This window comes from Hyperoodon ampullatus (assembly GCF_949752795.1).
Source record: "Hyperoodon ampullatus genome assembly, chromosome: 20".
Lineage (NCBI taxonomy): Eukaryota > Metazoa > Chordata > Mammalia > Artiodactyla > Ziphiidae > Hyperoodon > Hyperoodon ampullatus.
The window spans coordinates 24,068,134-24,091,203 of NC_136933.1; the positions used below are offsets into that span (position 1 = coordinate 24,068,134).

General features: G+C 47.1%; 1 protein-coding gene across 1 annotated transcript in view; it reads left to right on the forward strand.

Annotated features, from left to right (window-relative positions):
* Positions 1-17,326, forward strand: part of IRF2 (interferon regulatory factor 2) — a gene marked incomplete at its 3' end in the record, with an annotated part of 86,883 nt that extends 69,557 nt beyond the window's left edge. The window contains exons 9-11 of the mRNA XM_079726537.1: positions 8,138-8,302; positions 15,668-15,714; positions 17,018-17,326. Of these exons, the coding sequence (XP_079582663.1) occupies positions 8,138-8,302; positions 15,668-15,714; positions 17,018-17,326 (521 nt within the window). The remainder of the gene's footprint in view (positions 1-8,137; positions 8,303-15,667; positions 15,715-17,017) is intronic.
* Positions 17,327-23,070: the final 5,744 nt, after the last annotated feature.

Genomic DNA, 23,070 nt, shown 5'->3' on the forward strand with positions numbered 1-23,070 from the left:
AACACACACACACACACGCACGAGTGTGCACACGCTCATGGTCGATGGGCAGTGTCCTGGTCTTGCCTTCTTGTCCAGAACAGCTGAACGTACGTCCAGATTTAGCAGGCTGTGCACTCCAAGCAGGAGGGCAGCATCTCACCACTTAAACCAGGTCTTTTCACGTTTCATCTCCTGTTTAAACGCACAGGTCAGCACCTCCAAAGATCTTCCCTGCTATCCCTTTAAGGGGAGGGAGAAAAAGACTCATTTTTATTTTTACTTTTCTTTCACATTGAATTATTTTGCGTGTGCGGCAACTTCTGTTTTTAGGAAGCGGAAGAAGCCAGCAACATGTTGGATTGTTCTGATAATACCCCGCTGGCCTCTTGCCCAGGTCAGCAGGGCCTCTGCTGAGCAGCATTGAAATCACCTCCAGGCCAGTGTGAGAAGTTAGCAGGTGTGGACATTCTTTCTCCCTGGCCTAGGCGGGGCTTCATAACCCCATTGTGTTTCTTGATAAAAGGTAACCCCACCCTTCAAGAAAGCAAAGATTGCTGTGAAATGAGGGAGGCGATTCATGACCCTGAAGTAAATCAAGCTGGCCTTAGGTGACTAGACACAGACAGTTAGGAAGTAATGTAATTTGAATTCTGTCGATTTTAGTGGCCCAAAATGCACCTTCCAGGATGTACCTTTTTTTGGTAGTTGCTTCCAAATTTGACCAACTTTATCTAAAGTAAACCTTGAGTAGCTTTTTTTCAGCCAAGCTTAGAAACTTGAATATCAACAGGAGCAGAACAACAACAAAAAAGTTAAAAAAAAAAAAAAAAAAAAACAGGAGCAAAACAGATTCACAACTAAGAGACCAAACTTAGGGTGCCCCCAGGGCCTCACGGTTATAACTCAAGCCTGGCAGCCTCTGGTACCAGAATTCATAATGACTTGAGGATGGCCAAAGGTGATGCCAGGCTGTAGAACTGTCTTCAACTTTTCCAGATCCTTTGTTCCCTGTTTTGTTTGTTTGCTTTTGTTTTTTGCCATTTTCTCTGGTGTTTAAGATATGAAAACTTCCATCGACAAGATAAAAAGTAGATTTGGGGCGGTTGTTTAGATGGAAGGCACCCCTCTTGAGAAGGAGCGAGTGAAGGCTTTCCATGCTGGTTCATCCCTCAGGAGTGGGGGCCAGCGACAAGGCATCCGGTTTTATCAGGACCCCTAGAAAACTCTTAGCAATAGAAAGTCCGTGTGAGGTGTGAACCCAGATCTCACAGTAAACCCAGACACAACCGATAATACATCTTGTTTTTCTTCGGTGAACTGGACCTTGGAAAAGCCAAGGTCACAGAGGTGAGGCCGCATGGGATGTGCCCTCGGTCACCACGTGCACTGGCAGCCCTGGGCAGTGGACGTGGAGGTTTTTTCAACCTTTAAGGGGTTTTTATTTACCCAAGAAAGCTGCCAACTTTTTACGAGGCTGTATATATTTTTCCGCCTTGACACCTCCACCTTATTTATAATTAACTATCGAATCCTGTCTTCCCCCGTCCTATTCCACACATCCGTCCCCTTCTTTCTATTTCAGATGCGACTCCCAGTCACCTTCCTGCTTGCCTCAGCTCTGCTTCCATGCTGCCCCTTCCTCAGACACAGTCATTTGTTAAAAAATGCCAGTCTTACCATGTCACCATTGCCCCCAACCCCCCAGGACAAAGACCCGCATGTCCCCAGTGTCCTGGTGACCTGGCCCCTGTCCACCTCTTTTATACTTGTTTTTGAAGTCGAATGACTCTGAACAGTTGGACCTCCATGTGCCTATCCAGCGAGAAAGAGGGGTTTGGGTTGTGGGTTTTGTTACTGTGGGGTGGATGCTATACCTTTGTCAACCCAGCAGAGTAAGGAAGGGTCGTTAGGCGGGTCCATCGGGAAGGGTATGCTGCCAACCCATGAGGTCTTAGCCAGGTTTCTGCTGCCAGGCCATTGACCCTTGAAACACGGTGATGAACTCAACTGAGTTTTTACTAGAGCATATTATTTGCCCCCCTTTATAGCAGAGCAGCATGTGATGCTGTTTCCTCGTGGAAATGCAGAGTGTGTACCACACCCTGCACCCACGTCGACCTGTCACTGTTAAGGCAGTCTGGCCCCTCCTCTGAAAGTACTAATCCCGTAGAGACTTGTGTCTCCCACCATCGCCCTTGGATGCCTAAACCGAATCGTGGCCAGAGTTTATTGAAAAAAAGAAAACAGAAAGAGCACCAGATTAGAAGTTAAAAGACTGGGGTTCTAGACCTAGTTCTGCAGGTTTTTATTGATCACGTGATCCTAGGCAAACTCCCTCACCTCTCTGAGACTCAGTTTCCTCGTTATCTAAAGTGGAAACGAGGGGACTTCCCTGGCGGTCCAGTGGTTGAGACTTCGCCTTCCAATGCAGGGGGTGCAGTTTCAGTCCCCGGTCAGGGAGCTAGGATCCCGCACGCCTCGCGGCCAAGGGACCAAGGCATAGAGCAGAAGCAGTGTGGTCACAAATTCATTAAAGACTTTGCAAATGGTCCACATCAAAACAAAATCTTTTAAAAAAAAATTAAATACAGTGGAAATGATAAAACTGTGATCCCACCTACCTCACAGGATTGTTGTGAGGACCAAATGGGTGTAACAGAAAACTCACTGTGTGGTTAGAAGGTGGTCAAATTAATATTAGGATTGTGGTATTACCAAATCATATTAAAATATATGTGATTAAGAGACATTGCCTCCATCTGTGCTGCGTCCTCAGGGCTGGTACTCACAGTTTAAATTCTCGAAGTTTCCGATCAGGGCAAGAAGAAATTTCTCTCCATGGCAGCATGCAGATGGCCGGCTTTTATATACGCTTTTATCTTGACCCTGCAGCTGCCTGAGTGACCTTGGCAATTTACCCAACCTCCCTGGGTTTCAGCTTTTTTCAGCTGCAAAGTGATAGGACCAGCCCACCTTCACAGAACCTTCCCGTTCCTAATAGTCTACTTTTAAGAGCTTTCTCTGAGGCACGGGGGCAACTGCTTTCACAGGTGGAGCCCTGCGTTGTCAACAATTGTTAATAAGGTAAGAATGACCTTTTAAGGAATTAAACCGGTTCATCAGTTAACCAGCCATGAATAATATTGTTGTAAGTCTCAGCACCGAGGTCCAGATAAAATTACATGCCTGCGGGGGACTCTTTTCCTGATGCTCTGACCTTCATAATCTGGAGAAGCTTAGTGGATTTCTAGTTCCCTAACCATTCAGGAATTTCCTTGGCACCCAATATAGAACTGTTGAAAAGCAATTTCACTATTGGTTATGAGCCCAGAGTCTTATTAAGGTGAGATTTGAAAGGTTTTATCCTAAGAGGGGCTTAGAAAGCCCAGGGAAACTCAGTTTGAACTTCCTTAACTCTTTCCGGGAGACGGTGCTGTTGAGACGGAAAGCTGAATTTGCCTCCTGAGGCTGCCACTTTCCGGCTGTCTGACCTTGAATTAGTCATTGAACTCTTCGTTAGTTATTTAACTCTCCACGATGCTTCTCCTCCTGTCTCAAATGGGCTGATAACTGTGTCTTCCCCGTGGAGTTGTGAGGTCTGGCAGGTGATAGGTCAAGGTGGGAAAGACAAAGTTCAGGGCCCAGGAAATGCTAGGTTTTGTTATTATCGGTTATCAGTCATGATACTCGAGCACCTAGAGGGCTCCCACTTCTGACCTTATGTGCTGTAGCAGTTTGCTAAGCTTGCTATTCTTGTGACTTTTCATTTGTTAGGAGTCAGTGGCACTGTCTGTGTTGTCCCTTAGGGCAGAGTTTGGTGGTTCAGGAGAAATCAGCTCGCATCTATCTCCATAGATGGATAAAGAGAGAGATACGGATTAGGGCTGGTGCATAAAGCCCTTCCAGAGAGCATCTCACATGTTGGGATTTCCCAGCTTCTCTCTCGGGCTTGCGACTGACGAGTTCAGACGTTTCTAAAGTGCCCTCAGTCGTGCTCAGATGGAGAGCAGTGGTTGTCCCTGTCCCAGGCACAAAGCCACGTACTCCTAGGGCAATGTCTGGCCTTAGAGATCATGTAATCTTATTAACCGCGTATCCAGATGTAGCCCAGAAAACTAAAACTTATTTTTCTATCCTGGTCACCAGCATTTGGGATACACTTAAAATTTGAATAGAGATGCTTATCTACTTTTTGTCCTAAGGCATGTATGTTAAGTGAAATAACCATAAAACGAACCCCTTTTAGGTGTGCAGGTCTATGATTTTTTTTTTTTTTTTTTTTTTTTGTGGTTCGCGAGCCTCTCACTGTTGTGGCCTCTCCCGTTGCGGAGCACAAGCTCCGGACACGCAGGCTCAGCAGCCATGGCTCACGGGCCCAGCCGATCCGCGGCATGTGGGATCTTCCCGGACCGGGGCACGAACCTGTGTCCCCTGCATCGGCAGGCGGACTCTCAACCACTGCGCCACCAGGGAAGCCCTGCAGGTCTATGATTTTTGACAGACATCCTCAGTTGTGTGACTACCACTACATTTAAGACATAGGACATTTTCCTCACCCCCAAATGTTTCCTCTCCCTCCTTCCAGCCCTTGGCAGCTATGTCCTACTATGTCTTTATCCCTTCACCTAGGTTTTAAAAAGCCCGCTTGCCAGGAGTCTTGAAATTTTCTAGAAAACGTTCGTCGTTCCATTTGATATTCACAAGTGGTCCTGAACTATTGCAGGCCTCTGGCTGCAGTCTGGGAGCCTTGCTCTGTTTATTCATCTCTTTACTCAGCAAAGATTCACTGAGCTGCTCTCAGGTACAAGCCGTGAACGGGTGCTGCGACTTGAGACAAAAAGTTCTAATGCAGGGTCTCAACTCTCTCAGGAGCCACGGTGTGGCTGGGAGACAACACGTACAAATAGAGTTAAATAAAGGGACACTGCATTAACTGGGCACGCGAGGCCGAAAGTGAAGGCACATCACAAGGTCGTGTCAGGCTGTCGTTTTGGCCAAGCCATGGGGACAGCAAGCGAGGGGTCCCGCAGGAAAGAGAGGGCAGTCTGTTCTGGGGGGTCAGGAAAAGGCCCCCCGAAAGCAGAGGCATCTGACTCCTGCCTGCCACTCACCCTCCCCTTCCGCCCACCGCGCTGCCGCCTCACCGAAGCCTTTGATTTCCTGGAACTGGAAGAAAAAAATATCCCACTTCCTGAACTTTCATCACGGGCCCTCCGCCCTCCCCGCTTTTCCTTTTCACTACTGTCCTCAGTTTATTCTCTAGATCATTGTGTGCTGGCCTCCAGCCCTACTGGACTTCTTACAAACCAGATCCTGGACTAGATTACACTTCCTCTACCCTTGCTACCTGACCACAGTGCCTTGTACAAAGAGGATGCTCAAGAAATCTCTGTTAGTTGAATGACTGAGTTGGGACTTATGGGGAAAAACACTGAGGGAGAGAATTCCTGGTCAGAACAAAGGGCCGTAATTAGGAAGATGCTTGAATGGCTGCCATAGTTGATACTCCCAGGAATGACAGTGCAAGGGAGAAATGAATTTTGGAGGATTGGAAGTTAAAGGGGCCTTGATTTAAATCAAATCTATATAAGATCTTAATTTTCTTAGTATGTAAGGTATCAGTTTTATCCACCCCCTCATCAAACACAGACACACACACACACACACACACACACACACGCGTCCTGTTTGGTTTCTATCTCCACCTACCAATTTGGGAAAGGACAGGACCCATCTTGTTTTCCTGCCGTCTTATTTTACTTGGGAGAGGAGGCGGAAGAAACTTGAGAGAGGTCAGTGTCAGCGCTCAGTCTGTGTCTGGTGAGCTGCATAATTGATGCTCTCAGGCTCAAGGAGTATAGTCCAAAGGATAAAATAAGAATTTGGGAGTCTGCCTGCCATATTTAGCCTGCCTTCCTTTTCTTTAATTTTATCCCCTCCAGGAAAACCCACACGGCATCCAGTTTCCCTTCCATTCTGTATGCTGTGGCTTTGTGGAGTCTTTTATCACATCCCCAAATCTCCTTTCCCAGCCTCTTCGGTGCTTTTCTTTTCTTTGCTAGAAAATCCATGAATTCTCACTGCCTTCTAAAACCTTACCTGAGTAGAAATCAGGTAATATTCTCCCTACCTTAATTCTAGTCACTTCATCACTCCCCTTCAAGCAATTAAAACAGAAACCCACGTATAAACAGAAATACTTGAGTAATCAAAATATTAGACTTCGAGCAGTGAAAATAGGAACTGGCCCATGATGCTAACTTCTCAAGGAGACTGGAATGTGGCCACCTTCCCGCCTAATCTGAACATTTTACAGGTGGCCGAGGACGTACAGCACTGCCCATAATCCACGCTGTGTGACTTTGGACGAGCTACTGTACTTCTCTGTGCCTGATACTCTGCATTTATAACAGGATAATGATGCTTTCCCTGTCATTCTCATGTGTTGAAATGTGAAAATAACATATACAGGCATGAGTAAAACATTGATTATGAGGGCAAAGTGCTTTGAGAGAGGCCCTTGGGAAAACGTTGATCCCATTTGTTTATGGGTGCCAGTTTTCAGGGATATTCCATCCAATCAATTGTCAGCAGAAGTATAAGGTCAGCTCTGTTTGAAAGTAAGACAGGGCATTAGGGGCATTCAAATTAAAACCACAATGAGGTATCACCACACATCTATCAGAATGACTAAAGTCAAAAAGTAGTGACAACATCAAAAACTGGCTAAAATGTGCATAAATTAGCTTGTCCATACATTGCCGGTTGGAAAGTAATATGGTATAGCCACTCTGGACACTAGTTTAGCAGTTTCTTGTAAAACTAAACATATAATTACCATGTGATCCAGCAATTGCACTCTTGGGCATTTGTCCCAGAGAAATGGAAACTTATGTTCAGATAAAACCTGTGCATGAATGTTCATAGCAGCCTTATTCGTAATAGCCAAAGAATGGAAAGGAACCTACAATTCCTTCAGTGGGTGGATTGAATTGGGTTCCTCCAATTGAAGGAACCTACAGTTCCTACTGATACACACAAAAACTTGGATGAATCTCCAGGGAATTCTGCTGAGTGAAAACAGCCCATCTCAAAAGGTTACTGTGTTGAGTCCCTTTATGAAGCATCCTTGAAATGACAAAAATTATAGAAATGGGAAACAGATGAGTGGTTGTCAGGGGTTAGAGACAAGGGGAGGAGGCTGAAGGAAGGTGGATACAGTTACAGAAGATGCTTGTGATGATGAGACTGGTTTTGACTGCGGAGGTGGGTACGTGAAACTGCGTACATGGTGAAATTGCACAGAACTAAGTACACACACACGAAGGAGTACAAGTGAAACAGAGGAAATCTGAACAAGGTGCGTCGATTGTCAAATGTCAGTATCCTGATCCTGTATGATAGTTTTGCACATGGGTAAAGGGCACGTGGGATCTGTGTATTATTTCTACAACTGCACATGATCTCAGGCTGAAAAGTTTAATTAAAGAAAAGTTGAGTCAGGATTTCAGAGGCAGGGTGGTCAGAATTCATATCATCAGTGTTGTGAGAAGTTGATGCTCCGAAGGTGTGTTAGAATTGGGAAAGCATTCTTTTCCGTTGTTTTGATATGACAGCTATTGTCTGCAGAGGAGGAGGAGGAGGGCTGGGAGTATGAACGGAGCATCCCACAGCTAGAAATGACACAATAGGGTGGATTTTGGTGGTCCTCCCTCATTATTAAGGTTTGATGATGTCTCTCTGGACCCCAGGACCCAGAAACTAGCACAGCAGCTTCCTTTAGAGCAAGAGCAGAGAACAGAAATGGGTCAGGTTCAAAGCACTGTTTCTCTCTCTGGCCCTGGGGCTAGGTCTGGATGCAGCTCTCGTCCTGCAGCCTTGGCTGTGGCCAGGTTGAGTCTGGGACGTTGCCACGTGTAAACACCGTTGGCAGGGACACTGGAAATAGCCCTGGCGAGCCAGGTTATTGGCAGGTTGCTTCTCCAGGGACATTAAACCAAAGCTAAGGCTTGTTCCTGTTTCATGGCAGATGACATTTGGTGACCAGGAATCTGACTCTTGGCCTCTCTGGGGGGACGTTTCCTTTCTCGAGAGTGCATGCTAGGATTGTGAAGGCAGGTGACGTTGGTGCATGATGGCTGTCTTTTCTTTGAAGTCGTAGGACAGTCACATCTGGACAGCAGCATTGAGGATCAAGAGATTGTCACTAATCCACCAGACATCTGCCAAGTTGTGGAAGTGACCACTGAGAGTGACGAGCAGCCGGTCAGCATGAGCGAGCTCTACCCCCTGCAGATCTCCCCCGTGTCTTCCTACGCAGGTAAGGCGAGGTGGGGGGGTCGGGAACGCTGGAACTGAGCAAGGAACCAGGGAGGGCGGTCCTTTAGTCTAGGGTCACTCACTGGTTTCACCAACATAGCAGAGAACCTCTCCTGTGTCCTAAGGATTATTCTGTCTGGAACTAGTCTTGCTTTAATGTTCTCAACCAACATCTTCTTGGATATTTTTGTTCTCAATTCGAAGACTCAGTCACAGCATTTTACTTTATCACCCATAACATGTTCATGCATGACTAACGCATAAGAAGATTTCTTTGGGGAAGTAGTTCATCTGAGTCTTTTATTTGCGCAAGTTATCAGAAATTCGGAAGGATGTCTTTAATGGAATCTGAGTTTGACCCAGCTGGATAGGGCCATAGGGATAACCTCTTCCGGTTCCTTCGTTGGAATAGAAGGGATTCCTCCAGGCCACACGGCCAGTAAGTGTTTGGGTCAGGACTCGAACTAAATCAGACCCCAAGCTCCATTCTGTCGTTCACCAAGTTGACTTGTCACTTCCACGTATTTTCCTCTTCTTTTTCAATTTCATACAGCTTCTAGCTGGGCCAGGGACTGAGCCCACTGCAAATTCCCCAGGGAATGGCCCCAGAATGGCCGGAATTGGCCCCAACAGTCACAAGGCTAGCACCGGGTTCAGTGGGTTCTTCCATCCTTACAGGATAAAGTGGCAGCTCCTTTTTCCCACCAGCATTACGTCACCTTATACACTCCTTCTGATGGACTCCACTTAACTTTTGGTGACTCAATTATAATTCTGAAATATAAGTTCTGAGTCAGGGTTATTGCTTGCAGATATTACAAATAAAAAGCAGAGGCCCTATCACGGGTAACCAGAGTCGCTCTAATAAATAGTTCAGGAATTCTTCCCAGTGTCCTTTATGTGTTGCCAAATCACGTGTCCTTCAGTCAGGACGCCACCCTAGTGAGCGGCACAGAGTCAGCGTTAGAATTAGGTTGATTCAGATGACAAGTTGTTTGTGAATTTTCTGCCCCTAAATTAACCTCATATTTCCTGAACCCCAACTTTCTTTCATTTTAACTTACATTTTTCAGTTGCGGTAAGATATCCACAGCGTAACATTTACCACTTTTAGCCATTTTTTGGTGCACGTTGCAGCAGCACTCAGTGACTTAACATCGTTGTGCAACTGGCACCACCCTCCGTCTCCAGAACTTTCTCATCTCGCACAACTGAAACTCTGTGCCCATTATACAATAACTCCCCTCCCCCTCCCCCCAGCCCCTTGGCCAGCCCCCTTTTACTTTCTGTCTCTCTGAATTTGGCTACTCTAGGTACCTCGTATAAGCGGAATCCTACAGTAGTAGTTCGTTTGTGACTGGCTTATTTCACTTCGCAGAATGTCCTCAAAGTCCTGACTTTCTTTCGTGCTGGGAACATAAAAATAAAGTGCGAACGAACCTTGGCTACAAGAAGCCTATAATCTGTCAGACAGGATAAGCTTGTCATTAGTTATTTATTCATGAAACATATTTTGAACTCCTGCGTGTGCCAGTCCCTCTTGCATATCTGCCAGTCCTCATAATAATTACTATTTGTTGCATGTTTGTGGTACCCAGGGTGCTGTGCTTAGTGCTTGAGATCGATTGGCTTATTTAATTATCATGAGAATAACCCCGTCAGCCTGGGTACTGTCATTATTCTCTCTTTAAAGGTTAGGTATTAGGCTTCTCTGGTGGCGCAGTGGTTAAGAATCCGCCTGCCCATGCAGGGGACATGGGTTCGAGCCCTGGTCCGGGAAGATCCCACATGCCGCAGAGCAACTAAGCCCGTGCACCACAACTACTGAGCCTGAGCTCTAGAGCCCGCGAGCCACAACTACTGAAGCCCGTGTGCCACAACTACTGAAGCCTGCGTGCCTAGAGCCTGTGCTCTGCAACAAGAGAAGCCACCGCAATGAGAAGCCTGTGCCCCGCAACAAAGAGTAGCCCCTGCTCACTGCAACTAGAGAAAGCCTGCGTGCAGCAGCGAAGACCCAATGCAGCCAAAAATTAAATAAATGAATAAATAAATAAATTTATTTTAAAAAAAAAAAGTTAGGTATCTGAGGTCAGTGGGGTGAAGCAGCGTGTCCAGAAACGGACAACCTGTAGCACAGTCAGACCCATACGTGGTTGATGCCAAAGGCCTGCTCTTAGCCCTTTGACTGCACTGCTGCCCTGCAGGACAGTGTGGGGCTCTGCCATTCAGAACAGTCCACCTCCCAGAATCTCAAGGACCAGCCAAAGGAGCCAGAGCAGAATGTTTATGCCCTAATTTTACAGCTGAGATAACTGAAACTTGAAACACTAAGCCACTGTGCTTACATTTCCCTGACGATGGCTGAAAATGTGCGACTTCCCTCTATATGATGCTGCTGCAGGCATTATTACACCCCAAGTGTTTTTTTTTTTTTTCTTCTTCTTAAGGGCTTAGAGCTTTAGAATAGACGTTTCTATTTATCTATTGAGTTAGACTTTTCTGAAGTCTTCTTGGGGATTCTGGAAAGACCTCTTCTTGCTGTTCTGCCAGCACTGGCATTTTGCTTTAGCAGAAGAATCCCAAGAACAGCTGATTCATGCAGAGAGAAATGAAAATTTCATTACCCTTTTCAGGACATTTGCAAGATTTGAAAAGACGATTCTAGTGCCAGGCTGGCAGGCAGTACGGGTTTGGTTGGAGCCTGGTGTTTCAGCCTGGCCTTTAGTTCTTTCGATTGTTTTCACTGTCTGAATTTTCTAGAACCCTGTGGAGGGAAGCTTCCTGGATGGAGTCAAGACAAGTCATCGTTGCTACTTTTCTAGAGCCTATGACACATAAGAAACGTATCTGTTACTGACCGTGGGTAGCTAAATCTTTCAGTCAGGGATTCCATAGTTTGCTACTAGGAAAGGCAGCCCTTTGGTGGTATTCACTTTCTAACTTCACGTTCCCCACGAGAATAGGCTGTTTGCCTGTTTTTCATGACAGGGTCCCTTTGTGTGGACGACTGAACTGAATTTCAGCCTCCTCAAACCACTTCATTCACTTAGAAACTGGTATTTGGAAGCGGTTGTTGGCTATTTTCCCCCCCTACTGATCATTGAAATATAATCCCAGTAGTATTACAAAAACCACATTCATTTTTGCAAGTCTGTCTTCTCCACAGTCTAAATATTACGGTGAGCAAGAAAAGGGACAGTTCCTTTGAGTGGACGTACTTGCATTAGATTGTTTCAAGACAACATGAAATTCTAGTTGGATTCATAAAACTATGTCCTGGGGAGGGATGTCCCAAAGCCCAACCTTGGGAAACTCTAGAGACAAGTCATTTTTATTTTTAAAGATCTACCGCAAAGTGGCCTCTTGCCTGCTGTGTGGCACCAGGATTTTATTAGGTTGTGGGTGGTTTAGTGAAAGAAAGCCACGGTAGTGTTTTGGGGAAGGCTGGACGAGAGTATGGAGAAGAAAGTATAAGACGAAGGATTGGTTGGTGATAACTGAGAGAAGGGAGATTTCCTTCTGACCAGTGACCAGCGGGAAAGACTTTGGGTCCTTCTGGAAACCGTAGCAGGCTTGCATTTTGTTGGGTGCGGCAAAGATAGAAGTGCTGTAAGAGGACTCTGATTTGAACCTCTTCATTGAGCCTTCTAGGGAAAGTAATTAAGGAGATGATTGAGGGAAAGGAATCCTTGTCAATCTTATTAATAAAACTTGTTGAACAAGAGCCTTCCAGAAAATGTACCAAGATGTCGTAGTGCAAAAAGGCTGTGACAGAAGACGTCTCCCTCCATCATGTTCCTGAGATGGTCTGACGATAAAAAACTGAGCTAAGTGGAGTGTGAGCCCGAGACTAGCATCATTGTAAAACTGCAGCTCTGGAAGAAGCATCTTTGGGGTCATCTAATCCAAACCTCTTCCTTCCCTCTCACCCCAGTCGCTTTCCGGGAAACGGAGACCAGAAAGATGAAACAAACTGCTTAGGTACTTGTTATTACTCTGTAAACACTTGCAACTTACTCAGACCGTGCTCGGGAAGCAACTCCAAAAAATTTTTTTTTAATTCCATTCTACTCAAAGCAAATACGAAACCAAATCCAAAGTAATCACAAGGAAAAATGAAACAACTCATGTTGCTATGTCGGTGGTAACATTGATCTGGAAACAGGAGCTGCCATGAATTAATTTGTTCTATAAGAACCGATCTTGAAAATGGCAATGGTGGAGTAAAACCAAGAAAACGAGGAAAATGGGCATGAGTGCCCCCAACAAAGCACTCTGAGCCAGTGACCCAGGGGTGGCCGGGAGCACCACTGTTATTCTAGAGGGAAGGGTTTGGGGTCCTCACGCTAGAGCTTCCAGCGTCGCCTGCTCCTAAGCTGAAGGCGCTCAAGGTCATTCTTTTAAACAATGAAAATGAGAACTTCCAGTTTGCTTACATGGAGAGTTTTCAAAACTACTTCAGAGGCAGTTGATCTTCCTTTAGAAACGGTGCTCTTCAGCTGACGTTTGTGTCAGCTGAAAACAGAAGTTCAGAGCATGTGAACTTGTCTCCGACTATCTCCCTGAAGTTGAAAACTGGGTGCTTACAGGCGATTAACTCTCTGATTCTGTTCATGGCTCGTGCCAGGCCTTACCAAGGAGTCTTCCCCAGGGTCTGCCTTCCCTCCCCTCCCGCAACTGTGACTCATGCTGTGGAATCCCAGAACCTTGGTCTAACCTGCTCATTTTTGCCTGTGTCCAGCGCCCAGAGCAAGCCTGGTGGCATCTTGGTTTTATGTGAAGGGGAGAGGAACAGAAGATGATGGTGTTTATGGAGGGTGATTAGGAGTGGAAGGGCCTAGACCTACAGGACGGGAAGAGAAACCTTGGCTTCGGAGCACTGAGAAAGCTAACCATAGAAACGGAAAGGGGACCTTGAAGTTTCACCAGAGGCTGGAGCAGCCGGAGAGCTTCAGCGCCCGGGGCCCTGGAATCAGAAGCTTGCTTTGTTTTCCCTCCTCTGTGCTGACTCAGTCCATGATGACTTTGACTGGTTTCTCAACATCTCTGTTCCGCATTTTTCTTGGGAGTGGCAGCACTGATTGCTGCCTCCTCAGGGTCCCGGGCTAGCCTGAAGGTTGAGTGAGGGGAGGCATTTTCCCTTGCTGTTGTGTATAATTTGTTTTTGTGGGGAAACCTCTCTTGTGCCCGGCGTTGCCAGTTTGTCCTGACAACTAGGGTTGGGCCTTCTCCGGGCTTCTGCTGCCCCCGCTGGGGATGCTTCGGGAAGTCGGCTCAGTCTGAGGAGTGGACGGGCCTGTCTTCTAGTTGCTGGGGGTCAGCGCTCGGCAATCGCTTGTGCCCAGGTGAAGTCACTGGAGGAGAACAGTGGCCGAGAAACGTGCACAGAGGCCCCAGGGTGGGCCCCGTGTAGTAACTTCCGGTTTCTTTGTTCGAGGAATGAATCTGTGCCTCAGTTTGTCCGTTTGTTCCTTAGCCTTTAATTCATGGAGGGCCTGGTCTGGGCCTGGTGCCCTGGGTCGTCAGAAGGACTCTTATCTGGGCTGGGAGCCACCTGGTCACAGCTGTGCCACCAGCAAGACGTGAGGCTGGAGGCCAGTCCCTCTGTAGGTTTAGGATGGAAGGGGGTGGAAGGCACAAGAACACATAAGGTCCTTCTGCACGATCAGGAGGTGACAGGACCTGCTCCCTGACTTAGGGTCCTTGAGAGACTGAACAAGACCTGCGTGCAGAGCACGGGCCCCCAAAACGTTCACTAATACAGCTTCCCTTCAGGCCGTGTCTGCGAAGTGAATGACCCAGACTCAGGGCTCTCTAAGGGTCCGTGTATTTTGGAAGTTCTACCCGCTGTGCTTTCATTTTCTCAGTGCTGTGAACCCTGAAAAACCGCACACCATCAATTTTGTACTTAAAACAATTAACATTTTTCTGCTTTAAAAAAAAATAAGTTTGCTTTAAAAAAAATCAAATTTTTTTTTTTTACTTAAAAGAATCTTGTATTCTATGTACAGGTGATGTGTAATCGCTAGCTATTGACTGTGACCCTGTCACCCTAGCGTGTGGTGCAGATCCCCTGTTGAATGAGGCTCAGGACAAAGGCGCACCAACATCTACTGGGTCTGGGCTGTGTTCCAGGCCCCGTACTAGGCCTTTCCCTCACTCATCACGTAATCCTCTTCGGAAGGTGTTTATACTCCCATTTTACAGATGGGGAAACTGTGCCTCAGTGAAGTTAAGTAACTTGCTCTGTGTCTCACAGGCGGCAGGATGAACCAGGATGGTAAGTGAGTTAGTTATCTGTTGCTGTGTGACCCTATAACCACAAATTTAGTGCCTTAAAACAACACACATTTATCATCCCCCAGTTTCTGAGGGTCGGGAGAGCAGCCATGGCTTGGTTGCGTCCTCTGCTCAGGGCATTCTCTGCACAGACCAGCAGTTGAGGTCTGGTCCAGGGCTGCTGTCTCATTTGAGGATGGGGTCGGGGAGGATCTGCTCCCAGGCTCACAAGGTTTGGGGCAGAATGTACTTCCTGGCAGGTTGTCAGACCGAGGGCCTCAGTTTCTTGCTGGCTGTTGGCTGGAAGCGGTCCTTAGTTGTCCGTCCTGTGAGCCTCCCCGCCATGGCTGCTGGCTTCCTCAAAGCCAGCAAGGGAGCTGGTCTCCTCATGAGACAGGTTGCAGGCTCACATAACGTAATCACGTGCATCCCATCGCCTCCACTGTGTTCTGTTGGTTCAGAGCAAGTCACAGGCCCCGCCTGCCCTCCAGAGGAGGGAACCCCACAAGAAGGTAAACACCAGGAGCTGAGGCTCACGGGAGCCACCCTAGAATCTGTGCACCCACAGTAACCCAGGGGGAAGATGCCACTTTATTAACCCAGGATATAAGTACTGAAGGGCCATGAGGGAAAGGAGGGATCTGAGGAGAATGGGGCTCATCTGGGGAGGCTGGGCTGGGACTTAAATGAACCAACGGCCATGAATGGGAAAAGATGGCTTGTGATGGAGCAGCTGTGAGGAAAGGGCCTGACGTGGAGCCAGCAGAGGGCCGGGGTGGGGCGGGCAGGGGCGGGCAGAACGCAGATGGGCAGCCCGGGGCCCAGCACCCCATCCTGGGAAGAGAGGCCATGAATAAACATAGCCTGGCCCTGGGAAAATGAGCCCCCCTTCAACTCTAAATTCCGCCCTAGCATCTCCCAGGCACACGCGTTTGACCTGACGCAAGGGGACGGAGGTTATGAGTTTAGTGATGCATTTCTCTTATGAAGAAAGACGTGCTGATGTATTTTTTTAAAACACTGCCTGAGCCTCGAAACAGTTTGAGTGGCAGGAATGATGTGCCTGTGTTTTTCTCTCTGTGAACAGAAAGCGAAACTACCGACAGTGTGCCCAGTGATGAAGAGAGCTCGGAGGTAAGCATGGTGGCACCGGGGCAAAGCCTTCCCAACTGGCACGTTGGTTTCCCTGCTGCTAGTGACGTTTCTTTTCTTTTGAGCGTGAGTTTTCACTCATTTTTGGATTTTTTTTTTTTTTTTTTTTGGTGATGGTGAAATAAATATACGTCACATAAAATGTACAGTGCTTTTGGATTTTGACTTACAAAATGAAGCTTTGGGAAGTAAATGGGAGGGAAGGGAGTAAGGTGTTACAGTGAGAAAGGAGGCTATGACGGCAGGAAAAGGCTGAGAAACGCTGATATGCTTTTACCACCATAAACATCCTAAATCACAGGCAGAAACAGGAGGTCCAAGTGGCCCAAAGCAATGAGGAGAAGTCAGTATCAGAAAGTGCTAAGCAAAAGTAGCTCCCCAGACACCGGGAGTGTCCCCAACCCCCCAGCCCGCCCTGTGCCCTGTGATCCCTGCCCACGGGCCAGGTATGTGTTCAGTCCGGATTCCAAGTGGCTTAGCTTCTGATCTCTCCTCTTGGCTAGGCTCAGACAATGGCAGGAAATGGCTGGAACTGTGAGGGGAAGCATTCCTGCGAAGCCTGCTTTGTGTCTGTGTTTGAGTGAGTGAGTTAGTGAGAGACAGACGGACAGAGCCTGGCTGACTAGCGGTTGTCTGAATTAGTAATTTCCCAATGTACTAAATATATAGTCCAGGAATTCTGAAAAGACAGTAGGTGTAGGTGTGCACATACATTCGGAACCTGTTTCTTCAAGGTCAGAATTCTGGCTCCTTCTCTGAATGACGCCACCCTTGAAGCCAGCTATTTGCTGGAGCTCTAAGCTGTACCCGTTTGAAAGCAATCCAGGGGCGTTCCCTGTCTTTTATTGCGTTCCTCGCTTCCCGCACTCTGAAAATGCAGCTTGACTCAAAGATCAGATCGGGCCATCTGTGAGGACTTAGTCGCTGTGACACACCAGCCATCCTGGCCCAAAGCTACCTGACCATGAGGCCGGGCAGCCGGAGTAGAGACCTTGACTACGAAACCAAGTTGCTGCCTTGTTTTCCTGCCTTCATAGAACAGTCTTGGCTAGATTTCTGGGAGGTAGCCAATGGGCATGGATAAAAAGGGAAGAGAAACTGTGCTTGGGGCATGCGTGGCTGGGGATGGATTTCAGTTCAGGGGCGTGGAGTCGCTAAGGTTCTCGTTTAGTCCGTGCCTCTTAAGAAATTCAGACACCAACACATGGGAAGAGTGGCGTACTTTTTAAAAAGCCACTCAAGAGAAGGCAAAGGAAATGTATATCATAATTATTTTCTTTGAAAGGGCCGACCACACTGGCGGAAGAGGAACATTGAAGGCAAGCAGTACCTCAGCAACATGGGGACACGGAGCACGTACCTGCTACCCAGCATGGCGACCTTCGTCACTTCCAACAAGCCCGACCTCCAGGTCACCATCAAAGAGGAGAGCTGTCCCGTGCCGTACAACAGCTCCTGGCCCCCGTTCCCAGACCTCCCCGTCACCCCCTCCGTGACCCCAGCGCCCAGCAGCAGCCGGCCAGACCGGGAGACCCGGGCCAGCGTCATCAAGAAGACCTCTGACATCACCCAGGCCCGCGTCAAGAGCTGTTAAGCCTTCGACTTCCCCTGGTGGTTGCTGGGATTCCTTGGCTTTGTTTTATTGTTTGTATTATATTTTTCTTTCTGACACCCTTTTAGACGAATCTTAAGGGAAAAAGCCTTGACAATAGAACTTTGATTGCTGTGTCCAACTCCAGTACTGGAGCTTCTTTTTAACTCAGGACTCCGGCCCCTTGGTAGACGCATATCTCTAGAGCCTGCTGGATCTCCCAGGGCTGCTCCCTCAAGTTCAAGGACGTCATAGGACCAACACCCACACGGGCAGTGAGGTGCTGCATTGCCTGCGGTCAAGGCCAGCATGGTGGAACGGATGCCTCTGAATGGAGGAGAAAATGTGAACTAGCTGGAATTTTTTATTCTTGTGAATATGTACATAGGGCAGTACTAGCGACGTTGCAGTCTGCTTCTGCACCTTATCTTAAAGCACTTACAGATAGACCCTCTCGTGATCCTGCTCTGTTTCATAGCACAGTCAGCACCCCTCTTCCCTCCTCCCCTCCCTTCCCCTCCCCCGTCCCCTTCCCCTCCCCTGTCCCATCTCCTCCTCTCCCTTTGCATCCCCTCCCCTCCCAGCCCCTCTCCTCCCCTGCCCTCCTATCCCCTTCATTTTCTTTCCTCCTTTTCCTCCCCTCGAAGGCTGTGTTCCACATCCCTGAGGAGGAGAAGAAAATGAACTTCTCCACAGATGTCCCGTTTTAAAAGACTGCTTTAAAAAACAAAAACAAAAAAAAAGAAAAGAAAAAAAATCTTTCTAATCTGCTATGCTTGAATGCCACGCGGTACAAAGGAAAACTATCATGGAGAGATTATGCAAATTCCCAGATTTGAAGAGAAAAATACTCTAATTCTAACCAGAGCAAGCTTTTTTATTTTTTATACCGGGGAATATTTTATTCAAGGTAAAATTCTAAAGAAAATATAATTGTTTTTTATCTTTTCTACAGCAAATTTATAATTTTAAGATTCCTTTTCTTGTTTATCGGCAGTTGTTATTACATCCTTGTGGCACATTTTTTTTTTTAATTTTGTAAAGGTGAAAAAGCTTTTATGAGCTCATGTAGCAATCAAATTATCCTGTGGATTGATAATAAATGAATATGATATATAGTTAAATTTTTAATGGGCATCACGCCTGGCTTTGTGTATGTGTCCCTTAGAGCACAGTCATGGGATTGGACTGGTGCGATATCGTTTCTTCTGGTGGACCAGAACTTTCCCCCTTTCGACCCTGGAGCTTTCTGTTGTGAGATGGCTTCCTCTGTTAGGCGCTCGCCCGGAGCTGGACGTTGTACTGCGTGTCTTACACGATGATTTCACTTGTTCACTCATCCAGATTGTGCACAGGATAGAGATTTATCTCCGTTTCACAGGGAGGAGATGGAGACTTAAAAGGAAAATGCCTTTAGTCAAGGTCACATAGGTAGTCAGAATCCAAGGCTGGTGTGACTCTGGAGGAGTCTCTTTTCCCCTTTCCACTACTCTCTGCTGTCAGCAAATTCCACCCACATCTGTGTTTTTCTTGTTCTTAAACATAGGACTGAAATTCTGTGTGTATGTCACATACCGGCCTCACAGATAAGACATTTTTGAGAACAGGAAACATTTGTTGGGTTCCTCGTCAAAGTCAGTCAGCTTTCTAAGACCTGGGGCCTCAGACCTAGGCCCTGCCCTCAGGACTTAAGGCATGTATTTTCTAGTGACAAATGTGAATTCCACACCCCAGACTCCCCCACCACCCAGTCTCTGACCTTGGGCAAGAAGGCCGCGGCGCTCACCCCTCATGCTTCCACGACGTCCAGAAAAATCAGCCTACCAAGACTTAGCCGCCTCCCTACCACCTCTGGGGGCTTATGGAGGAGATTGCGAGGTTAATATTTGAAAAGGTTGCTTCAGTGAAAGGACAAAGGGCTAATTTTAATGCCTCTCTCTGTGGGTGGCTGCAGATATAATTAGCGGCCATAAAATTATCCAGCCCTGAACAAAAATTAACTGAAGCATTTTACTAGTTGCTGGGCTGTGGTTGAAATGCCAGGGTTGATGGCTGGCTGCTTCCCCGAGGAGCACCCTGGTGACTCTGGGTTTACCTGCGCTTCACGGGAAGCCTCGCTTTCTGTGCTCTTCACTGAAGACCTACCCTTCTCCCAGGTCCTGAATACACAGGTCCAGTTCTTTGCGACTTGTATCTAAATCCTTCTAAGTCATCCTGTTTTAGAATAAATTAGAAACCAATAACGGAAGGCAGCTCTCCATCACATGGCCTGGAGATCAAAGGGTTAAGGCCACTCCTGATTCCCGCCCCCCTTCCCTCTTCCAAACACAGAGGGAACCCCCAGCTCACTTCCTGAGCCCTGTCAGCAGCTCCGCAGGGCCCAGACGCCGCCGCCTCACGTGCTTCCTCCTACACGGTTATGACCGGAAGTACAGCATCTTACCAGGTGAGAGAAGGTGGGGGATCTGGAAATGCACCACTGAGGGACTGAAGGTGACCATCCATTGCCAAGCAGGCCACGGAAAACAGAATCATGTTTAAATTATTTCTGAGAAAGGCTGTCGTGTTTCTCAGTGTTACTTGCCAGGAGTGTAGGAAAAGAAGCTAGTCAGCCCATGCCTAGGGTTGGCCTGAGGAAGAAAAACAAATGAGATGGGCCGACTCGGGGACTGCAGCCTCAGACCTCATTGTCCGTTACAGGAAGTGCTGGGGACACGTGCTGCTTTCGTCTGGCGTCTGTGTGAGCTGATATGCTTTTATGATGGGCGTGTGTGTGTGTGTGTGTGTGTGTGTGTGTGTGTGTGTGTGTGTGTAACTAGCAGGTTCAGCGTCTTGTTCTCTGCAGCCAGCACCTAGGTCACCCCTTGGTAAGAAGGAGCTGGTACAGATGTGAACTCTGAATCCAGTGACAGGAACTTCTGCCCACTCAGAAGATTGAGAGAACCCAGCACATCCTGAACCACAAAGGGCTTCCAGAACGCCGTTTGCAAGTCTCTAAATAAATCCATGCTCAACCATAACATTTTTTCCATGTTTTGATGAAGTAACTGCCAAAGGAGGTGTTTAGTCTATTTAAATGTATTTATAGAGAACAAGAAACACACATGGAAAAGAAATGCACACAAATCCATTGGCCATCAGAACCCCAAAATAGTATCCTTTTTTTTCCCCTCCCAAATCTAAAGTGTACTAAACTATCAGGTAACCACTACTGAGATCAAAATTTTAGGAATGAGGAAGGTATGTGATTGGGTTTCAGGGTTCTGAGTTTTCAAATTTGAGCTTTTGGAAGTATTTTGCATGTGAATGAAAACGATGTTAAGCCCCAAATGGCCTCGTGCCCTAATGGAACATTAGACATTCCATTTGCTTGAGGCCATTCTTTGAACATTGAACTCATTAGGTTTTAAAAGCCCCCCTGTTATTCTAGCTATGGACAAACAGACCCAGATAAAAGGTAAGAATAAGAAGCCCCTATTTTGCGGAATCTCTACTGAGGCAAGACAAAAAAAGCACACTAGGAAGAAGTTTGCAAGCCGGTAGCCAAAATGGGTCCTGGCATGCAGTGTCAGGTGCCCTGTGTCTCAGTAGCAGTTTTGGTTTACAAAGAGAAAGGAGGCAGAAACTGGTTTTTACCTGATGGTGTTCAGCCACCTCATCTTGAAATGCCACACCCTGGCGCCTCCAGGGCCAGGATGGTCAGAGCCAGTGGGACCTGAACCTGACCAGCCAAGGGGGCTGGGAGCCAGCTCTCCATCTTGTTCCCAGGCTGCAGTAGACCCCTCCCTGAGGGGATCCCAGTCCGTGGGACTGGAAGCTTCTTGAGGTTGTGTGTCAGTCACATTTGCATCCCACATGTGGAAATTAGGCAGTCACCCCCAGGATCTCCTCCCCTTCCCCTGGGATCCACATACCAGTGTCAAAAGAACAGGGCCAGGCCCCTGGGCTGTCCCCCTTTGGAGCATGGCCAGCCATAGACCTGGAGAGGAGCGTCCCAGGTTGTGCAAAACTTTGGGTCAGGGGACACAAGAAGATGGTGGGTGAGATGTTTCCTCCTGAGGCTGCCTGGCCTCTGGGCCCCTGCCGGCCCTCTGGACCCTGGCACCATCCCCTGCCTTGGCTTGGGCAGTGCTGGCCATGCTGGGTGGACAGACAAGGGTTTTTGAGGTTTCCTTCTGTGGCCACACTGACAACAGGTGCAGGGGCTCTGCTACCGAAAATAGTGCCTGGAAGGAAGGAAGTGGCCAGCCTAATAGCCGGTGTGAGCAAAAATGTGAAGTCTGTCCAAGAACTTGAGTCATACCATGAAGGATTGGAAGGATCGAGAAGTAGGACATGTCAGAGTTCACACAGTCAGAAAAGAGCATTTTCTGGAGTCCTGCAGGCGATTTCTTAAGAAGAAAAGCAGCGTGAGTGCTTCTGCTCCTCTAAGCGCAATGTCCTTGGGAGACTTGGTCAGTTTCTCTGTATCTGCTTTGTAAACACGTTCAGACAGAGCTTGCTGGCTCTGAGGAATGCATTGTGCTGGATTGTGCAACTCTGCCTCCGTTAACCCCTCACACACACATGGCCAGAGAAACGCCACCGTCACGTGCAACAGTCGATTTTAGTAACACAACTGTTTTTGCATGTGCAAAACAAACTCCAGGGTGATTGCATCACTAAGTTTTGGTTTTGGTTGAGAAGAATATTTTAAAATCTAAACATCCAAACATTCAACACCGTGAATCATCAGGGAAAAAGAATCTCCAAGATGATCCATCTACCGGAAGCTTGGGTCGTAGATCTGAAAAGGCTCATATTCTCCAGTTCTCTCTAATGCACCAGATCAAAGACATTGTTTTCAATCCACAAATTATACTTGAATGCGCTGTCTGAAGTTTCAGGATAATGTTAGCGCTAGAGAGTGTGAGTTCTTTCTGGTTCGTGATAGCTAAGCCTTTATTCATCCCTAGAATTAACGAGATTATAAACAGATTTCTCTTGCCTTCCCTGAAGGATCTAGTGCTATAGCTTTTCTCTGGGACGCTCCTGTATCATGTTTTTCAATTTAATTATGAAATATGCTATTAATTATATTTCACATGTTGAGCTGTAGCATATTCAACATATAGCCAAACAGGAGTATTAGTAAAAGTGTAGAATGCAGGCCAAGGCCATTGCTCAGATTTCACCCTGAGGGTTTCAGGGATCATTTGCAAGACAGCTGTGACATGGGAAGGAAACCACAGGCTGGTTTAAAAGATTTGTGTTTGCAAACTTCTATTTGCAAGATTGATTTAAAATAATGTAATTCCAAATGCCTTTCTCTAGCATCTCATGAAGTTAACTAGGGAAACTAATTGTCTTCGTCTGCCCGGGACTGATGGGGTTCCCAGGATGTGGGATTTTAGTGCTAAAACTGGGAAAGTGTCCGGCAAACCAGAAGGAGTTGGTCACCCTAAATTTAATGCTGAGATCCAGAGAACGCATATCATTTTGTGTTCGTTGGGGATTTTCTGAACCCAGGTGAAAGCTTCATGAGGAGGCGTTATTGAGGGTATACTGTTGACGACTCTATTACTAACATTAATTTGGTAGTAGTGTTCTGTTAAGAAAAGTAGACTCATTCATTCAACACTATTTATTTATTCCCACTGTTTGTTAATAATGTTCTAAGTGTTAGAGGGCTGTACAGAAGTGAATAAAACAAAGTCTTTGTTTGAATAGAGATTAAATTCTAGTAGGGGTGGGCATCCAACCAATAA